Source organism: Nelusetta ayraudi, unplaced genomic scaffold (assembly GCF_046127955.1).
Source record: "Nelusetta ayraudi isolate G7.1 ecotype Tasmania unplaced genomic scaffold, CSIRO-AGI_Nayr_v1 ptg000019l, whole genome shotgun sequence".
Lineage (NCBI taxonomy): Eukaryota > Metazoa > Chordata > Actinopteri > Tetraodontiformes > Monacanthidae > Nelusetta > Nelusetta ayraudi.
In genome coordinates this window covers 9,144,349-9,163,243 of record NW_027466069.1, presented here as the reverse complement: position 1 = coordinate 9,163,243, position 18,895 = coordinate 9,144,349, and the positions used below count along the sequence as shown (strand labels likewise).

General features: G+C 43.0%; 1 protein-coding gene across 1 annotated transcript; it reads right to left on the bottom strand.

The window, feature by feature from the left end:
* Positions 1-750: 750 nt before the first annotated feature.
* On the bottom strand, positions 751-2,846 carry trh (thyrotropin-releasing hormone). The gene is made up of 3 exons (XM_076026055.1): positions 2,723-2,846; positions 2,182-2,393; positions 751-1,710 (listed from the first exon to the last, which is right to left on the bottom strand). The coding sequence occupies exons 2-3, from the start codon at positions 2,375-2,377 to the stop codon at positions 1,091-1,093; spliced, it is 816 nt and encodes a 271-aa protein (XP_075882170.1). The 5' UTR covers positions 2,378-2,393; positions 2,723-2,846; the 3' UTR covers positions 751-1,090.
* Between the last annotated feature and the right edge of the window lie 16,049 nt (positions 2,847-18,895).

Below are 18,895 nucleotides of genomic sequence, written 5' to 3'. Positions count from 1 at the left end.
TAATCCAAGGCAGAAAAAAATTGTTTATTTCCAATGTGTCATAATGTGCATTTTCTACTGCCTAATAGTTTCAAAGTCCACTGGAACCTGAGCTGACTGCGTCTTGCAGTGGAATATCTCCACCACTATGTCTCAATCTCTGATGAATAATTTGCATATTGATCAGCGGCTGAGACAGCTGCTACTCGAGTTCTAATGGAATAAACCCAATTAAAGACGGAACCTGAACCACTGTCATTGATGCTATAGGATTTCATTTATCATTCTAGATTAGGTAAAAACCTTGACCTTTAGGTTATAAAGTTTAATTAATGAGTTAAGTTTAGCGGACCAATAACATAACCTTACCAAACCCTGCATACACGTTGACTGATGGCAATGAAAATACCAAACATAAGAGGGTTTCTTTAAGGCAAAGGCAGCTTTTAATTGACATTTGAAGAGAACTGAATCCATGCAATAATTTGTAGAAAAATAATCCATGGCCACAACTGTACTTTACATTAATAGAAAATCAACAAAAACGAAACAACTCGGTGGAAAGGACTTTCGATGTATAACCATAATGTACTTTAATTGATATTTTTTGGAGAGCGCTGCACTGACAAACGTATAGGCTGCCTCACAGAGGCAACGTCACCAAAGTCAGTAGAGTTAGCCAATGCTTTATTTATTATTATTATTATTATTATTATTATTATTATTATTATTATTATTATTATTATTATTATTATTATTATTTATTTATTTATTTTAGCATAACGATCCCAAATAGTTACATTTATCAATTTACTGTCCAGCTAAACATTAAACGTGTACTACACATGAAACCGCAATTTAACAACGAGACGCTCGTTTTGGAGCTCGATTACGCACAAGCTCTCCAAAGAAACGCACACACAAAAACAGGCGGCCAAAGGGGGAGGAAAGCAAAGCACAAAAGATCAAATGATAAAATTATTTTTTCTATCCATTTTTAATAATTCATTATAGCATCATCATCTATACATGTCACAATACAGCAGCTTATTACACGATATATATTTATATATGTTTATATTGTTTTTTTTCCCCCCTCACTCTACTGTGCTTAAATCAAATCCTCCTCAGACACGGACCTTTTACCCGGGTGTTGCCTCTTCTCCTCGACATGGCTCTTGTTGATGCTCTCTAAAAAGTCGAGCAACAGATTGGTTTTGCTGCAATTCACAGGGTCCAATCCGTCACACGGAATGTTTGTGTCCAGTTCCGGATTGGAGTTATCCCAAAAGCGTTTCCCGGGATGCTGACGCTTCTCGAACCCAGTGTAGTCCTCTTCTCCAGCCGTGTCCGCGTCCCAGTCCCGGTCGCCGTCCTCCTCCTCCTCCTCCTCCTCCTCCTCCTCCCCCTCCCCGACGTACCTTTTACCTGGATGCTGTCGTTTGCTCTGCAGCCCCAGGTACCGCTTGCCCGGGTGCTGCCGCTTCGAAAGTCGACTCAGGACGAGCGCGGGGTTCTCAGAAACCAGTTCCATCACGGTGCGCTTCCCCGGGTGCTGCCTCTTGGGCAGCACCATGAATGAGAGCATGTCTTCTTCACTGTGTGCCGGGTGATCTTTCACCAAGTACTTCTCATCCCTTCTTTCGTCTCTCCTGCCTGGATGATTATCCCCGTCGCTCAGTCTCTTCCCGGGATGCTGCCGTTTTGTCATCCACTCCATTTTGGATTCCTCTGTTTAAAAAAATAAAAAAATAATAATATAAAAAAATCGATTAATGAATAAATGAGGGAGTCAAATAAAAAACACTTTAATGTATTTCAAGGACGTAAAATTTGCTTTTAGTATTGCTTTAATCGAAACACGCATTCTCTTCGTCGTCTGTGCAGTGCGTAAAATGCGCGCAAAATGTAGCGCAGTCACCGTGTCCAATTGGAAGCGATATCTTTGCCATTTAATACCAACATTACTATTATATTTTTGGGGCTGTCATAACTCAACATTTCCAAACATAAACTAATCTATTTGAACGAAAATATCCCACAGACACGTTGTCACCATTTGTCATTAAAGTTTTCAATCGGAAATTATTCTTATTACTATTCATTCATTTATTTTTATTATTATTTTTTTAAACACCACTCATTTCCAATGTCTTGGCTTGACGGTGGCGCCCACTCAGAACAAAAACTGTTTTCACGCACCGGCTCTGCTGTCCTCATTCTTCTGCATCTTCTTCAGCATGGAGCGCAGCAGCAGACCCTCTGCTCTCCGTAGGATGATGTCGTCGACGGTCAATCCGTCCGCCTCGTGCTCATCGCCGAGACCCTGATGTGCTCCACACACAGCCAAGTTGCAGACCACGAGAGAAGTCACGATCAACAGGCATGTCGACTTCATGGCAACGCGGATGGTCCTGTGTTGAAAAAAAAAAAAAGACAAGTTGAGTCATTAAAAATTGGACAGCGTCCAGATTTCCCAGATTTGCCCAATTCCAACAGTTATTAGTGACGAATACACAATATTATGGTGGGATTCAGAGTCAGTTTTCAAAATGGTTATTCAGTGTAAGTCCGCGTAGATCATTACCTCATTATTATTAGAATTTACATGAATAAGTCTTAATCTATCTTGCAACATTTAAAAAAAAAAAAAAAAAAGAAAGAAAATCACAGATATGATAACCCACAAAGAAGGAATACATAATAATACGGAATTTAGGGGAATTGCCCCATGCAGACTTACTCGGGATGTATCCAATCTCTTTCTCTGCGCACCTGTGAGGTTTGTTGGATGGTCTCGCTCAGCCTCTCGGAGCGCTCGGTCACCTGTGGAGGCCAAGTCTGGAGGTATGTGCCGGTGATCTCTCCGCCTCATCCTTTATACCCGCCGTCCACTGTCGTCACACCAGCGTTGGTGTCATCTTTCAGAATCCCCCGTCTTCGCTGATGTCACCAAGTCGCGCGCCATACTGCGCGCCATGAATGATCGCCAAACATGGGGTCGCAGCCCTAATTCGTCAAACGGATGATAAATTGAATCTTCTATATTCTGCCGTTTGATTCTTTTTTTTTTTTCTCTCGATCGTTGGGCGTGCTTTGAATTGATGGATTTGTCCAACTTTAACTTCCAAAGCACTGTAAAAGTTCAATATTCTTAAAACCTATTTTAAACGATTCCAAAAGATTGGCCAAGATATATCAATCCCCCCAAAATATTCAGATTCCCATAAATTTGCTTGTTGCACTCAAGGAGAGATGGATTTGTTTGCCTCCCATATTGACATTGAATGGACTGTAATTGAAACTAAAACAAACAAACAAACAAAAAAAACCCAGAGGAGTTTTGTGTTGTTTGTTTGTTTTTTTCTTTGCTGTACAAGGATGTCGGCTCTAGCTTAATAAGAACACATTATTGCATTGCATGAGCAAAATATCATTGGGGTTTATGGCTAAGTATGGTGCACATGTTCCATAGGATTATTATTGACAAAGTGAGTGGAAATAATCTTCTGCCAAGAGGAGAATCAAGCCTCATCCCCACCAAGTATACAGTCTCAGCATCCGCCAGTGCTTGCTCCGTCAGTGGTAAACATTAGCATAAATTCATTTGAGCATCTAATCATGTAATCATTTGCTTTCAACAAGCTGTCATCTCTCATAATTCAAGCAGGTTTGGGCCGGTGCTGAGGCAGTGATCCCTGCACTCCAGCAAATGGTAGGAGAATCTCTAAACCATCGTCAGCTGTGTTATACTGGACCCATTCCATACTCCATTACAATGAATTAATAGTGTGATGTTAAATGATGTAAAATACCCGTGGTGATCCCAGCTGTTGTGTTGTTCTTATTGTTGATCACTTTAAATATATCGCAATGAGGACAATTACCAAAAAAAAAAAAAATGTATTAGCTTGTTTTCGGACATTAGTGACTTTGAGGGACATTGGTTGCTTTGCATTTGCAGCACGCTTGCAAAACTGCCAAATTGTAATTGAACTCTTCAGGCCATCACTTTTTTTTTTTTTAATCCAAAGGCTACATAAACCAGACCTGGACTTTAATTGGATCGATTCAAGGGCTTTTTGGCTGTGCCCTGAACTGGACACTTTGAAAAGGAATGTAATAGGGTTAAGAAGCTGAAACCCCCGCAGAAGGTATTTCTGCAGTAAAACTCCGTTTAAGGGTGAAGGTGGAGGGGATAATTGACCTGTGAGCCGAGGCTCCCACACTGTCTCTTGGCAATTTCTCCCTGCACTGTATTACTTTGGGACTAATGCAGAAAACGCCAGCCTCTACAATTAAGATACTTGTGATCTATGTGGAGACTCAGGGACCGGGGTCTGTCATCTCTCTCCTCTCTTCCCTGTTAGGCTACGTGTGTAATGGCAAGCCCAGAGGAACCAATTAATGGCCCATGAGAACAGTGTGTGTGTGTGTCAAATTTCCCACTGTGTAATGACCAGCACGTGCTGCGACAAGAGTGCGTGCTGTGAGTCTGCAGAATCATCTCGGGAGTGTGGCGTCCCTCCAAAAAAAGCGTGAAACAGGTGAAACAGGAGAAATGATTGCGGCCAGTGTAGCCACACCCTTCACCGGTGCAAAGGCTGTGATTAACATAAGTCTCTGCTTTTGTCCTTTTGTCCTCGCTCACTCCTATCCAACTCAATCCTTGTCTTTCAGCGGAGGGAAACCAAATCAGTCAGTATTCTGGTCTGCACCCTGCACCTCATGTCATGAGGAAGAGGACAGGACGATAATAAGAATTAGAATTTGTTTTGTCGTCGGTTTAATCAGTTGTTTAGTTATATATATATATATATATGTATATACATATATATATATATATATATATATATGTATATATATATATATATATATATATATATATACATATATCATAGTTGTGTTGAACCTCTTTAACGTGAAGGATGTTTCTGCAGACCATGACTGCACCTCTTCCTGTGCATTTGGATTAATGCTGCAAAGGTGAAACTTGTAGCTGCAAATTGTTATTCTTCCATCTGTGTTGATCTGCAAGTGATTGGAAATAAGTCTGATTTCAAAGGTACTGGTCTGGGAGGCCTAACAACACATGCACATGCTGTACATGTTACGCATGTTTATTTTTTGGGTATCTTTTGTCGGGGTTTTTTTTTCCAATTGTGTGACGCTTAACTAATTTTGTGGAGAAACAAGCTTAAAGCAAAGTTGTCTCAGCAGGTTAGCTTTTGAAGATTGTTATTATTATATGAGCCATGTTCCTTCTAACAGGAGGAAGTAAGATGAAGGCACGATATGCGGAGGCAGCTCTTTTTGTCAATTGAGAAACAAAAATGCTGCACTTGCAAACAGTTGCACATGAAAAGGTTTCAAAGGACAACTACTATTGAAGTTGTTTGAATAAAATGCCAACCGCTAGTGTTGTGCTTATAGTGGTTTATTATGTGCCTTACATTCTGTTCAGGGTTCACGTTCAGTCAAATGATTTTATTTTTTGTGAAACTATAATTGATTTGATCGTAGATATTTTTTTTAAATTAAAGAATGGGCTAGAAAATCACATTAAAGATGTAGCCCATTTTATATCTATTATTAGTTTACAATGTCACATGATCAATAAACTGAAATACGCAGCTCAAATAGTGATCCTTCCCCAAATGCCCCGCAATGTTTCATTTGTTTCTTGCTAAAACAAATGTTATGTTAAAAAAAAAAAAAAATCAGTGTATTAGTCAGTTCAGTTAATTAGTTTGGTGGCTGGCAAATGTTGTGGATGAATTTAAGTTTACAGAGTTTGCACAGAGTTCACTGGGGAAAAAAGTAGCTCTTTCACAGACACTTCTATGGTTCCTGCAACGCGCTCGGAGGTGACAAGTCTGCGAGCAAAAGGGTGACAGGGGGAAAAAAAAAGTAGAGTGAAAGACGAACGGAGTGACGCAGACTCCAGGAAATGAAGCTGCACAGGCCGACAAACAAACAAATGAAAACAGGAGTGTGTGTGGACGGTGTGGTGACCTCCGACCCCTGAACTGTGACAGCGGCCTGACAGAGGTCCCTGCAGCCGTGGAGTGAGTGACAGCTAACAGGGCAGGCTGGGTGTGTGTCAGTGTGTCTGTGTGGGTGCAGAAGTGATGCGTGCCACTTAGCAGGAAGGCCGACTCAGCGCTCGCAGTGTCTGTGGCCTGCATGCCAACAATATTCAGTGCGCAGAGGGAACAAGGAGACGGTCCTAAACCCTGCAGCTCCAGAGCTGTACGCAAAATAAAAAAAAAGAGTGCGTTGTGGATTTATTTACTCCAGGGTTCACCGACGTTTTTGAATCCAAGAGCTACTTCATGGGGTACTGAGTCATATAAGGGTAATCAGTTGCCTTTAGTTATTGCAACAGTTGCATAAAGTCATGCCATTTCTTGAATAGGTCTGCGGGCGACTCATGCAATCTTTTGGGGCGCTACCTGGTGTCTGCGGGCACCGTGTTGGTGACCCCTGCTTTAGGCTGCCCTGTCCTCAATCAGAGTGCTAAAACGGTTCTTGGTGACCTTTATTTATTAATTTTTTTTCTATGTGCACCGCTCACTTGCTGTCGTGCATCACCATGAACCCTGAAGAGAGCGCGAGGGACTGGGGTGGTTTTGCGTCAGAGGGTGTGTGCTCTCCAGCAATCCAACCCCGCTAAATACCAGACTAGGGCTTGAAGGTGTAACACAGTGGGAGACGCCCCGTTGCACCCCTGCTGCGACTGCTGGGGAGAATAATAAGAGTCGCCTGACCCTCATCCCTTATACGTAATGTGCACAGAAGGGGGGCAGAATTTCGATTTTGCTTTACACGTCGTGCAGAAATCAATGAATATATGTATCTGTAAATGAAAAAAAAAAGAAAAAAAAAAAGAGTTCACCCTGTGCTTGCTTGGCTCAGTCCACCTTTCAGTGAGTGCCTTCCAAAAAACGTCAGTTCATGGTAAATCGACCCTTAGGGATGTCACAGAGGGCACAGATACATCACCGATACATCACCTCCACCCAGGCAGGTGAAAACATCCCGAGCCTGCCGTCTTTTAGTTGGAGTGCCAAAACAGCCGGAGAGGCCCCACTTTTCATGCACTCTTTATTCCCATGTTTTCCCATTTTCCATCACGGCACGCCACTATATTCGCAGAATATATGCGCGGGCGCGCCGGCGAGGAGCGGCAGGATTTTGCATCGCTTACTTTCCGACTTCATCTTCTGCCGTTTGCCGTGTGTCTGTCACGGCGACAATCCCATCATCTCTCAATAACCTGGGAAACGCCTTTGCGCCGCTGATTAGCTCGCCGCTTCCAAATCTGACAGCTCACTCCGCCTCTTCCTCTTCCCTCCGCCGCTAACGTTCCGACGCCTCTCCGTCACCGTCAGGTGGCGTCTGGCCATTGAGCATTGAACGTTGAGCGAATTTTTCAGTCTCTTGCCTTGTCGAAATGGCAGGCGTGAGACGTTGAGATTTTATTTGATGGGTGGAGGGGAAAGGTAGTTTTCTGACAGAAGTGCTGTGTGGAATCTTCCATCTTAAAGCAAACAAACACAGCTCCATTGTAAAAAGGACTTTTTCAAAAGAAGATTTTTTTTTGGGGGGGGGGGCTTCAATATTAAATCCTATTCGATACATCAACGTCACTTGTGACCCTTCCCTCTTTGTTAGAATAAATATTTGAGCTTTTGCCTTAAAGACAAAACTGATTTTGCCAAAACCAGCCCTCTGAACTGTGGTCGATACAAACTGGCTGCTGTCACGACATGCGAGGAACATTTGAGAGTGAGGTGCTGATGGTTTTTGACAATCCACTGCAGTGATTGGCCTCACCTGTCTAGATTTACGACGGTGACCTTTGCCTTCCTTCGCTGCTGAAACCGGTCGGCTTCAGCTCAGCGGCACACCGAACGCAAATTGCATTTCCGACTTTATGAAATAAAAAAAATATATGGCTGTCGGGATTCAACATTCAAACTCTTCCCTTTTATATAGTTACGGCAAGGTTTTGTTTGGCTGGATTACAGCCATCACTATAGTCGTCACTATACAAAATACAGAAATAATATATACTTTGATGTCTCTGACTCTGCTTTAGTCTCTTGTAGTAATATTTCAGTTTCAGTATCAGTGATGACTATATGCACAACACTGTCTTTCCCGTCTTGGCTTGTTTTGTCTTCAGTATTCGTGGATTAAGATTTGGAGGTTTCGAACAGGCATTGAAGAGCTGCGCTAATTGATTCCAAACTACCCATCCTCAGTCCAGGAAACTAAGGGGAATTGCAGAGAAGCAGCTCTTCTCTGGCGTCACGGTCTGAACATCCTGCGGCTCACACAGCTGCAAAGTTTACGGAAAGAATATTCATCATCGGATGTAAATGGCGTACCATGCAAATGCTGTTACCCACCTCAGCGCAGCCTTCACCTCTGATGGATGACGCACACAGCCACATTTATTATACACACTATGAGCGCTATGGTTTCACCTGCATTTTCAGGGATTACTCATCAGTATCATTTGGAGATTTGAGAAAAAAAAAAATCTGTAGTTCTCTCTGTCCTCAGCTCTCAAGATGCACCAGCCGCTCAGGTAAAACAGACAAAATGAAAAAGTATTCCACTCCTTTTATTTTTCGCCATCAGTACCTTGGCCTTATGTGGTGAATGGTCCATTTAATAATTGATAACTAAATCATGTGCGAAAAATTAAACACACAAATATCCCCCTTGCTCCTACATCAAGCACCACCTACGTTACGTAATTGAGTCCTTATCCTACAGCACTGACAAATAACATTTCCAAAAAGATGTGTTGAATAGTTGTTGGAAGGCCCTTGAAGAGATGTTGCTTAGAACTGAAGCAGAGAGGCTGTGCATCTCCCTTCCAAAGATGTGATGTGGAGAGAGATGTGTGTGAGTTCAGGGCCAGGGAGTTTAGGGTCAAGAGGAGGAAGGAAAAATAAAATATTTTTTCCCTGGATGCATCAACAAAATCTTGAAAAACTTCTATAAACTAAGCTATCAGAAAACAGAAGATCGAGCCATTTTGCATTTCCTCATTTTGAACTTTGAAAGACCCCATTTTTTAAAACCATTTTCATGTTTGTTTGTTTGTTTTTATTTTACCCTCGCTTCCCAGTGGAGTGTCTCAAAGCACTTTACGTGATGAAGAGCAGTAATAACATTGATAAAACTATAAAACTGAGAGAGAGTATAAAAAGAGATGAAAAAGAAGGTGACAGAAGTTACCATCACTGGGCAGAGTTTCAAAGGCCGGATGTTTCTGCTAATGACTGAAAGAGACTGGCTGGTCTAATCGCTGGTGGGAGCTGCGTGAGCTTTGCTAGCTACCCACCGAAAAGCTGTTATGATCTGTTTTCAGCCCTCTGCGTGTTTTGAACTAGACAAAAACAAGGTTTCCATGCTGTCGTCGTCTCAGAGGATGCAATAAACACCTGGCTCGGATGTTTGTCAAAACTGTGGGCGTAAACACATTTTCTCCAAAGTGGAGCGAGCAAGAAGAAGGAAAAAGATGGATGACATCAACGCACCAGGGAGATTTTCATAAGTGAATTTGCTTCCACTGGAACTTGTGGGGCACTTTTGAACGTCACAAAACTGCAAATGTTTGAGGTTGCTGCGATATTACACTGTCATTTAAATAGCTGAGTGGGTTAACATCTTGTATTGTGTTTCATAGTTCACACATTATTGGTATTTGGGTTGAAGCTCTGACTTCCAGCGTTGATGTCATATTGACTTTCCCTGGCTTCATTTAAGTAAATAACTCTCTTAATGAATTAGCAGGTTCTGCGATGAACTGATGACTTGTCAAGGGTGCAAACCCGCCTTCGACTGCAGCACCCCTGCGACCCTGAGGGCAGGAAAAGACGTGATAGAAAATGGAAGGACGGGAGGCTAATTAATAGATCAAAGAATACGTGTGTCCTCCTCAGTGGTCTCTATTGCTGCATCCACGCCATTCATGTCATCAAAGAGGATTCAGTTTGAATTTCCTGTCTAGAGGAACTCCCATCTGACATGTGGAGATCAAAACCAGGCATTTTTTTCATATGCTCTTGTCACTCTAAGAGCATTTGAAAATCCATTTTCTCTCCTCCCTCTTCTTTTAGCCCCAGAGTGCTACTTTGCATTACCCGATTGTGCCCTTGTGGATTCCCTACGTTGAAAAACGGGGACCTTCTCCATGCAACATTTAATAGACATGCAGCTACAGCAGATCCATGCTGTCTCTTGGGTCCCCAAGATAATTTATCCATCATCAGTGTATCCATCGTTATCCAATCGTCAGGACTTGTGGCAGTTGAAATAAAAGTCAAGGACTCAAGTTCCATCTTTTGTTTGTTCACAATTACAGGATGTTGTCTGCAGTTATTGATGAAGGAGTGGGATGTTGATCAACCCACTGACTATTCCCCTGCAGCAGCAGCAGCAGGTGGGAATCCCCCCTATAGACATTTCCCCAGGAGACATCAGAAAAGGAAACTTGGGCCTTCTCTGTCAGCAAGGTGCGGATGTAAGGAAACAATACCTCAAAAATCTTAATTTGTTGTCGGTATTGACAGAAATTCACCCATACCGTCACTAAAGGCGTTTTTATTCCAACTCCTTTCTTTGCTAAGCAGGTTCTGTTCAGTTGTTACAGGCCGCTTTTGTCTTTCACAAAGAATTGATATGTCCTTCAGACGAGTCTCTCCTCTCCGGGGACGACAGTGGAGACTATTGTTTACAGTAGGAAGCAGCGCTGACAGGACCATCTGTTCCCCCTACGAACCAATTGCCCGCAGACAAGGATGAAGACGCTCTGCATCTCGGAGATGTTTTGCGAAGTCGTAAAGGTCAGGCCGCATAGAGTTGATCTTCTGCCCAGACAAACCTGTTTTGTCAAGATTGAACTCTCCCCGGAGCCCCGTGTGACGCCAGCACAGCCTCAGATGTCAGATAGGAGTCCGGAATCGTTTCATCAGGAGTTGGCGCACAACTTTGTCTCTTAGGCACGGCCTGATGCCGGGTCATTAAGTTATGACAAAGAGAAAATGTACACATTTTCAAGGTGTTGATTTCGGTGGGTTGAGCTTCTTTTTCTTATTCAGTGTTTTTTTTTGTTTTGTTTTTTTTAATGTGAGAAAAAAATGTTAAATGTTGATTCATTTTTGGCTTGTTGGTTAACAACTGAGAAATCAGCCTAAAAACTACTCTTCAAAAAAAAGCTTCAGGCATGCAGTTAATATTCTATCAGTCCATCCATTTTCAGTACCTGCATCAACGTGCTTATGAAGCACCTTCCCGCAATGCTACAGACTGGCAGCTCTTAAGTGGTTGTAGGTATGAGTGTGAGCGTCTCTCTGTGTGATAAACTGGTGACTTGTCCGCCAAGAACCCAACCTCCGCCTACAAGACACAAGGCTTTCTGAAGTCCAGTGCAAACCAACAGGGACAACGACAGAGAGGCAAAAGTGAAGAGACTGATTTGGTGCAGGTGGACTCTCGTCTTGCGGCAGTCTGCTGAATCTTTACTTAGACCCCTTTTGTCAGACCCAGGACAGAGAAATTGAGAGGTTTTCTGTATACAGGCAACTAAAGAAAGCATATTACGGCAGTGATTAAGGCGTGGGCGGCTTCTTATTGTCCATGAGTGCAGCAATGTGTTGCACGTGATCCCAGACTCACACACACTGTCTTAAAATTGATGGAATGAACGAGTTTTTGTTCTCTCTCAGCAGACATATGCTTATTATTTTTTGTGCCTCACATTTTTTTTGTCTAGAAATAATGTAGTGATTCCCATGCGCAGAAAAGTTAAAATGTTTATGAAACAAAGCACAATCGGTTATAGGAAGCCACTTTTGGAGAATTCCTCCAAACCGTTCTCGAGAAGATAAAGAACGTGGCTGTGCAGTTTTGGGCAGGACAGATGATCTTCTCCAGTTTTTGATGGCTTTCACTGAGATAATAACTTTTTATCAGGTTCAGTGCTCAAAGATTTAAAATGTCCGGCCCTTAATCAAGGCCACACTCCTCACTCGGCCTCTTAGACTGATTCCAGGTCTGATGGCAAGACTCTGATGGGTTTTGCTAAGAGCCACTTGAGGTTGAGATGGATTTTTTCTCTCTCCAAACTTCAATTGGTTTGAGTGAATAAATGAAATGGCAAAATCATGAAAACAGCCCTCAGCTTATTTTACCCAGCGCTTTTTCGAATCCATCTTGATTGTGTCATCATTAAAAAAGAAAAAAAAAAAGGTAGAAGCAACACGACGCAGCGGATCGATCTCATTCTTTCATTCCTCGGTAAACAGCCTGAGATTTTTTTGTCCGGTTGGTTACAAGTCATGGTGTTTGACGCCACAGTCTCCAGGTCCCCTCGTCCCGTCCGCTGCCCCACGGCTGCACTCCTTGTCACAGGCCGCTGTCACTGTCCCACTGCCCTGCCAGCCTGCCAGCCTGCCAGCCAGCCGCACGCCTGCCTGCTGCCACATTGATGGAGCTCTGAAGCAGCGTGGCTGACAGACAGGGTGACTCACCAGCCCCCAAATGGGTTCTCTAAAAATACTGCCCAACATCCGAGAGAGCTGTATTAGCGCCATCAACATCATTGTTTAGCTTCCACAAACAAGGTAAATTTAGACATGTGCACACCTTTTTTTTTTTTTAAATAAATACATTTATGTGATGTTTCGAAGTAAGTTTGGCCTAACAGAATGTTAATAATGTTAATAATAATGTTATTCACCCAATATGTATATTTCACTTTTAATGAATTTTGTGAATCGACCAGGGCGACACGGTGGTGCAGTGGTTAGGGCTGCTACTTTACAGCAAAACGGTTGCGGATTTAATTCTGGGCCTGGGGTCTTTGTGTATGGAGTTTGCATGTTCTCTCCTGTGTCTGTGTGGATTTCCTCCGGGTTCTCCAGCTTCCTCCAACAGTCCAAAATCACGCATATAAGGTGAATTGGAGACTGAAAATTGTCCGTAGGTGTGTTTGTGCGAGTGGTTGTTTGTATCTATGTGACCTTTTGAAGAACTGGCAACTTGTCCAGGGTGTCACCCTGCCTTCGCTCTATGACAGCTGGGATAGACTCCAGCAGACCCCCGTGACCCTGAGCTCAGGAAGAAGTGGGTATTGAAAATGGATGGATGGGTGAATTGACCACTTTCTTTTCACATCTGCGTTTATGTTTTAAATATTAATTAAATATTTTAATGCTCCATAGGCTTATCATTAACACCTTAACATCAGTTTGTTATTAAGCAGTCATATCATACTAATAATATAATATAATATTAGAATATTTATCATAGGTGCTTGGCCCTCTGTCAGTCTTTAACAGCTTGCTGTGTTGTAACCTGGGTGCTGCATGGATCGTTTTTACAATTTAGATTCCTCGGATTCAGCTGACTTGTCAGAAGAGCTCAGCTCACTGTGCACTTCTAAAGGTGAACCGTCTTGTCTGTCACATTCAAGCTGACCAAACAGCTTTGTTGCTCCCCAACTTTCTTAGACACCTGAGGAGAATTCAAGTGAGGCCGAGAAAAGTGTGTAGCCATTGTGGCAGCTATTGTTTACCAGTTCCAATAGCTGGTAAACTTTGAGCGACCAAGCAGACGCGATTAATTATGATGTGGAAATGACTTCAGCTCTCTGGGGATATTTACTGGATCAGACACGAACAGACAGGTCCGTCCACAGGTTCTCACAGCAGGGGGCCGGCCTAATGGAGTGTTTTTCGATGAGAGGAGAGACTGTGCACAGCTAGGTAACACTTGCCGATACAAACGTGCATTTACGTAGCGACATACACACAATAAAGGAACATACCTTGAAAGCTTTCATTTTCCTCATCTAATTCGACTTAGATATTAGTAATTGGTAAAAAAACGCCATTTATATGCATTAACAATAAGTCAGTGATGTATTTACTTTTGTCGTGCTAGTGCAGATATTTAGACTGCAGCTTGATTGTTTCATTATTTTGTGCTCTGAATCAGAGAGAAAAAATAAAATAATGATCTGTTGATTGGATTGATTGTCTCAAATCCTTTGAGAGTAGCAGATGCTCCGAATGAGCGGCAGGCTGCGCTAATCTGTGACGCATGCGCACCCGTGTGTCGCTTTTTCATCGAGGCAGGTAGGAGGGAGAGAAATCCGTGCACAGTCAGGAGTTGTTTAAGGCAACAGTGTGACGCCCCGAACGAGAGAAATCATGGAGGCAAAGATAGCAGCAAGCTTGTTGTTCTCGCTCTCTCATCCGCTCGTGTGTGCGTGAGCGTGTGCGCGTCACAAGGTGCCGCGGCTCCGTAATAGAGAGCAGATATCGTGAGGCACACTCGACACCGAGGCGCCGGGAACTTGCAGCACAGCTCCTCGGAGTCCTCTTCATCTGTAATCAGCCGAGCGAGAGGGGAGTCACACACCTTCTCCTTCTCCTTCTCCTTCTCCTTCTCCTCCTCCTCCTCTACCCCGCAAACAATCCCTTTCCTTTCCCCGGCCGCACATGCCCTGGCTCCTCGATGCTGCACCGCTTCATCGCGGCATTAGTAGGGGAGACCGGCGGTGGTTGCAACACTTTAAATAAATAAATAAATAAATAAATAATTAAAAGAAATTTTAAATAAATAAATAAATAAATGGTGTGAATTGCTCGTAGACCTTGTATGCGTGACAACCACCCCCAACCAACCTCTTGACAAACATTTTAAACTAGCTACCACAATGTTTTAGCTTGCTGGATATTACCTTTGCCTTTTTAATAAGCGTTTCAAGCTTTTAATACAAAAACAATACCAACATCAAAAAAAAAACAAAACTCTGACCCATACAAATCACATATCTCCTCACCTCAATGTTTTGTGTTTCATCAAAAAAGATGACCAGTGCAAAATGAGCAGGATGTCAGGCTAACTGTCTGACAGCAATTTCACATTATAGCGGCCTCTAGTGTGGCTGTAACAAGCAACGTGACAACCAACCCCTGTGACAACCAGCCCCTACCTCAAAGTGAAGTGAAAACACGAAGAATTATTCATTTATTTAAAAAAGAAAAAGAAAAAGAAAAAGCAGCACCTCGTGATTTTCCACGAGACGACGGTCTCCATTTTGGAATGTAGCTGCGCAGAGTAAAACTGAGCTACAGCCAAATTAGAGGCTGCTCTCGCCTCTTCTCTTCCACGCAGATTAGCGTGTCTCCCGCGCTGTATGCTTCACATTTAATGATAAGCCTGCGAAGCCGTTACAGCCTCGCTATCTGTCCTCCTCTCCTCTCTTCGCTCCCTCCCACTCTCCTCCGCACTGCTACCTGTTGTCCGTCCGTCCTCGTCGCTTCCCCCCAACGTTTCTCCAACCTACGACATGTCTTTGTGTGCGATTGGCGTCCCACAGTTCCCGTAAGAAGATTGTTCATGAATAAATTAATAGTGATTTGGCAAATGGCAAAGAAGAGTGTTTGTGGCCTCGTATTGTGAAGACATAAAGCAGAGACAAGTGATTTTCCAATTCCCCGACTCCTGTAAGTGCAGCCTCTGCAGCAACTGGCCCCAAACTATCTTTCCGCCAGTGCTGAAGGAGCGTCTCAAATCTGCACTTCGAAAAGTTGTTCCTCGTGATTCCCCTGCACGCAAGTAAAGGTGCAGATATAAACCAAAAAAATACAAACTTATTTTGTACACATCAATTTTTTACTTGTTTACTTCTCTTGCTTTTTTCTGCCCTTTACCTCAAGTTTCACCACCAACGCTGAGACACCCACAGGCCGTTTGCTGCATTTATTTGCCATGCAGTCAACCTCTCGCTCTCACTCAGTGAAACGTTTCATTATTTAGCGCGTCGCTGCCGCCCGCCTATAGCAGCCTAGGCACCTCAAGAGTTACCCCTTTCTGGGTGAGTGGGTGCAAAGTTGTGACCTTGACGTGCGCTCTCTGAAAAGACATGTACGATGATGTTCAAACTTAAAGGCGTAGTGTGTTAACTTTGGCTTGATTTACGATTTTTATATTGGTAAAAGCTTAACATACTGGCCATAAATACATTGATAAAAGTGTATACTCGCAGTACAATAGAAATAATTTCGTTTTCCTCCCCTTAGAATGGTTCTCATATATGTATAAGAAGATACATATAGCAAGGTTCTTGCTCCTAGTTAGCTGCCATCTTGGACTGCCATATTAGTCTTCAACTAAAATAAACAAAGAAGAAGGTGGACGAGGTATCCAGGTTTGGTTGCGCAGGCTACCGTAGCTCACTGGCCAGCTCAGGAGTGGGAGGGAGAGTAAAAGACACCGCAATCTAAAATGTAACCACTTGATGTCGCTGTTCCTCATTCAAAATCCTCAAATATTATACACCTAACCTTTAGTGTGACATGTCGAATCCGAACATGCGAGACACTCAAACAGGTTGCAGGCTTTCTCTCCCACTTTTTGACTGACTGGTTAATAAGGCACTTGAATGCAGCACGTGGGAGGCCGCCATCAGCGGGAAGGTCAGGGCTGTCTCTTGTGTGCTCCGCTGGTTTGCCTGCGAATACACAGTGTGTATACGCAACTGCTTTTTGGAGCACAGTTTCCTTACGCAAGGGAATTTTAGAGGCCTTTTTGTCAGTCAGAGGTTTATATCTGAGGGGAAGCTGAGCCAGATTCTCGATTGAGATTCTCATCCTGTGGTCATTGTCGCATCATTGAAGACACAGGGTCAAATCTTGGTAGCATATTTGTCACATCACCGCAGTTATGTTGCAAGTACAACCAGTGGTGCTGGTGCAAAACCGTTGAAACACTATCGCTGTGTTGTCAAGGTCTTTATTCCCTAAAAATGTCAGCGTTGCTGTAATTGCTCTCATGTCTAAAAGAGGCCCACAGCTTCTGCCTGCGTCTTTTTTTTTCCTTAACTAGACAGACTACAGCAAAAAAAAAATTGAAGTGCCATGTCCTATTGTCATGGTGTTAGTGTCACCGGAGACACCCAGCAGGTATCGTCTGTTGTCGGACCTGCTGACGTCCTCTTTGCTCCGGATTTGAGAATTTTCCTCGCCAAGAGAGGAAATCGCACACCTGCTTTATTGTCTCCGCATGGAATGTAAAATAAGGTAAAAGGAAAAAAATTACGCTTGAACACATTTGATATCGTCTCGGTGTACTTTGTTCACGTCAGAGGTTAAGTGTAATCCACGCTGCTCTGACAGGCGTCTCAACTGAGTGATGAAGACACGCTTTGCCGCAAATTGGGGCCAATTTGTGATGGCAGAGATCTCTGAAAATGTTTAATCCTCGAACCCTCAAGTCGCGCACACATGGTTCAGAGATGCCCAATCACATTTTTTCGGCTATCTCTCCAAGTTGATCTCTGGTTTGATACCCAGTAATAAGCTCAGAGTTGCCGCTGCTGGCCGTGACTAATTCCGGAAGGTGTGTAGACTTCTGAGGTGCCAGTCTGTCATTGTTGTTTCACAGTTCTGAATCTCTTTGGCAAATCCGCACACATCCCGACTGTGATCCTGCTTATGAGTTTTGTTGAATTAGGAGTGCTGTGCAAAGCTGTGTGCCCACTCTGACCTTTTGCAGAGGCAGCCCTGTAAACCTGAGGTTTTGCTCAACGGCCGTATAAGAGTGAGGAAACACACAACAACAGTTTGTCTAAGACATACCAATGTAGATTATGCCTCTCTTTCGCTTTTATTTGTTATCTAAGACATAATTTTAAATCTTAAGGGTCCAATGTCGATGTTATTCCTGCTTCAGTTGAAGACAAATCAGACATTTTTTTCAGAGAACACTATTCAGACCACTGTTAGGAAGTTTGGTTGGTTTTTATTGTGTGTGTATATGTTGACAAGGTTCTCTTCACTTTTCGCTTTTGCACTTTGCTCATTTTTTTTGTTCTGTTTTGTTGGTTTCATCAGTCCTCTGTATTGATCAGAGCATCAATACATGTAGAATACAGCCCCTTCGTTTCATTCAATGTAGTGACAACACTTGGGCAACAATTAGGGCCAGCGCCTGCCCATTTGCATTGACACTCAAGTTCATTATATGGGGCCAATGCCACATGGACATGCATCACGTGTGCTGTCGCACAGCGCCTCTCATTACATTATCTCAGATCAATAAGTCGTGCTGCTCACTGAGGCCCGCGTCAGCGTCTCTTGTACATGCGCTGCACTTGCAGGTTAAAAGCCACTTTCAACCGTGTGACAATGAACATATGCTGTGGTTTCACTGTAAAAAAAAAAAAAAAAAAATTGTGTTAAATTGAACAGTTGCCTCTTTTGTTAAACATCTACATTTAAATAGCCTTATGAAATCCACCGCTGGCCCATATTCCAGGCAGAGCTTCCTCAGGGATTGGGATTGTTCATTAATTGAACACCCTCTTACCCACCTCGAACCCACGTTCCGTGGCACAACTCCATATCACACTGTATTTGAAGCTCTTGTGTCGCAGCCTTCAGTCTATTCCCTGATGATCGGGACCCTCCTTGGAGCCCACGTCGGTGAATCAGGCTCAAAGAAAAGCAATTAGGCTCCGTCTTCACTGTGATTCTCAAAAATATTTCGCCAGATACTCTATGACTATCAATGACTTCTTCCATTTCTCCACAGAATGTTTGGCCCTATTTATAGTGCAGCCAGTTATAAAATCACCAGATATCTCAATCACCACCCTGCAGCAAGTCATTTCACTAAACTCCTTTCTGTCACTCAGGGGATTTTGTCACAGTCCAGGATTAATCTCTCTCCAAATCATTGACTTGGATTGAAACATAGTCTAAGCAATACAGAAAGCATAGGAGATGACTATCTTCTCTGCTGAATGCATACTTCACATTTAGGTTAATATCAGCATCATACTGATACCTTTGTCATGTTATTTTTGGGGCCTCAAAACTAA

Coding starts and splice junctions, on each gene's coding strand:
- trh (XM_076026055.1), bottom strand. CDS start 2,377: ATGAAGTCGACATGCCTGTTGATCGTGACTTCTCTCGTGGTCTGCAAC. Junction 1,711..2,181: donor GAATGAGGACAGCAGAGCCG/GTGCGTGAAAAC, acceptor TTTTTTAAACAG/AGGAATCCAAAATGGAGTGG.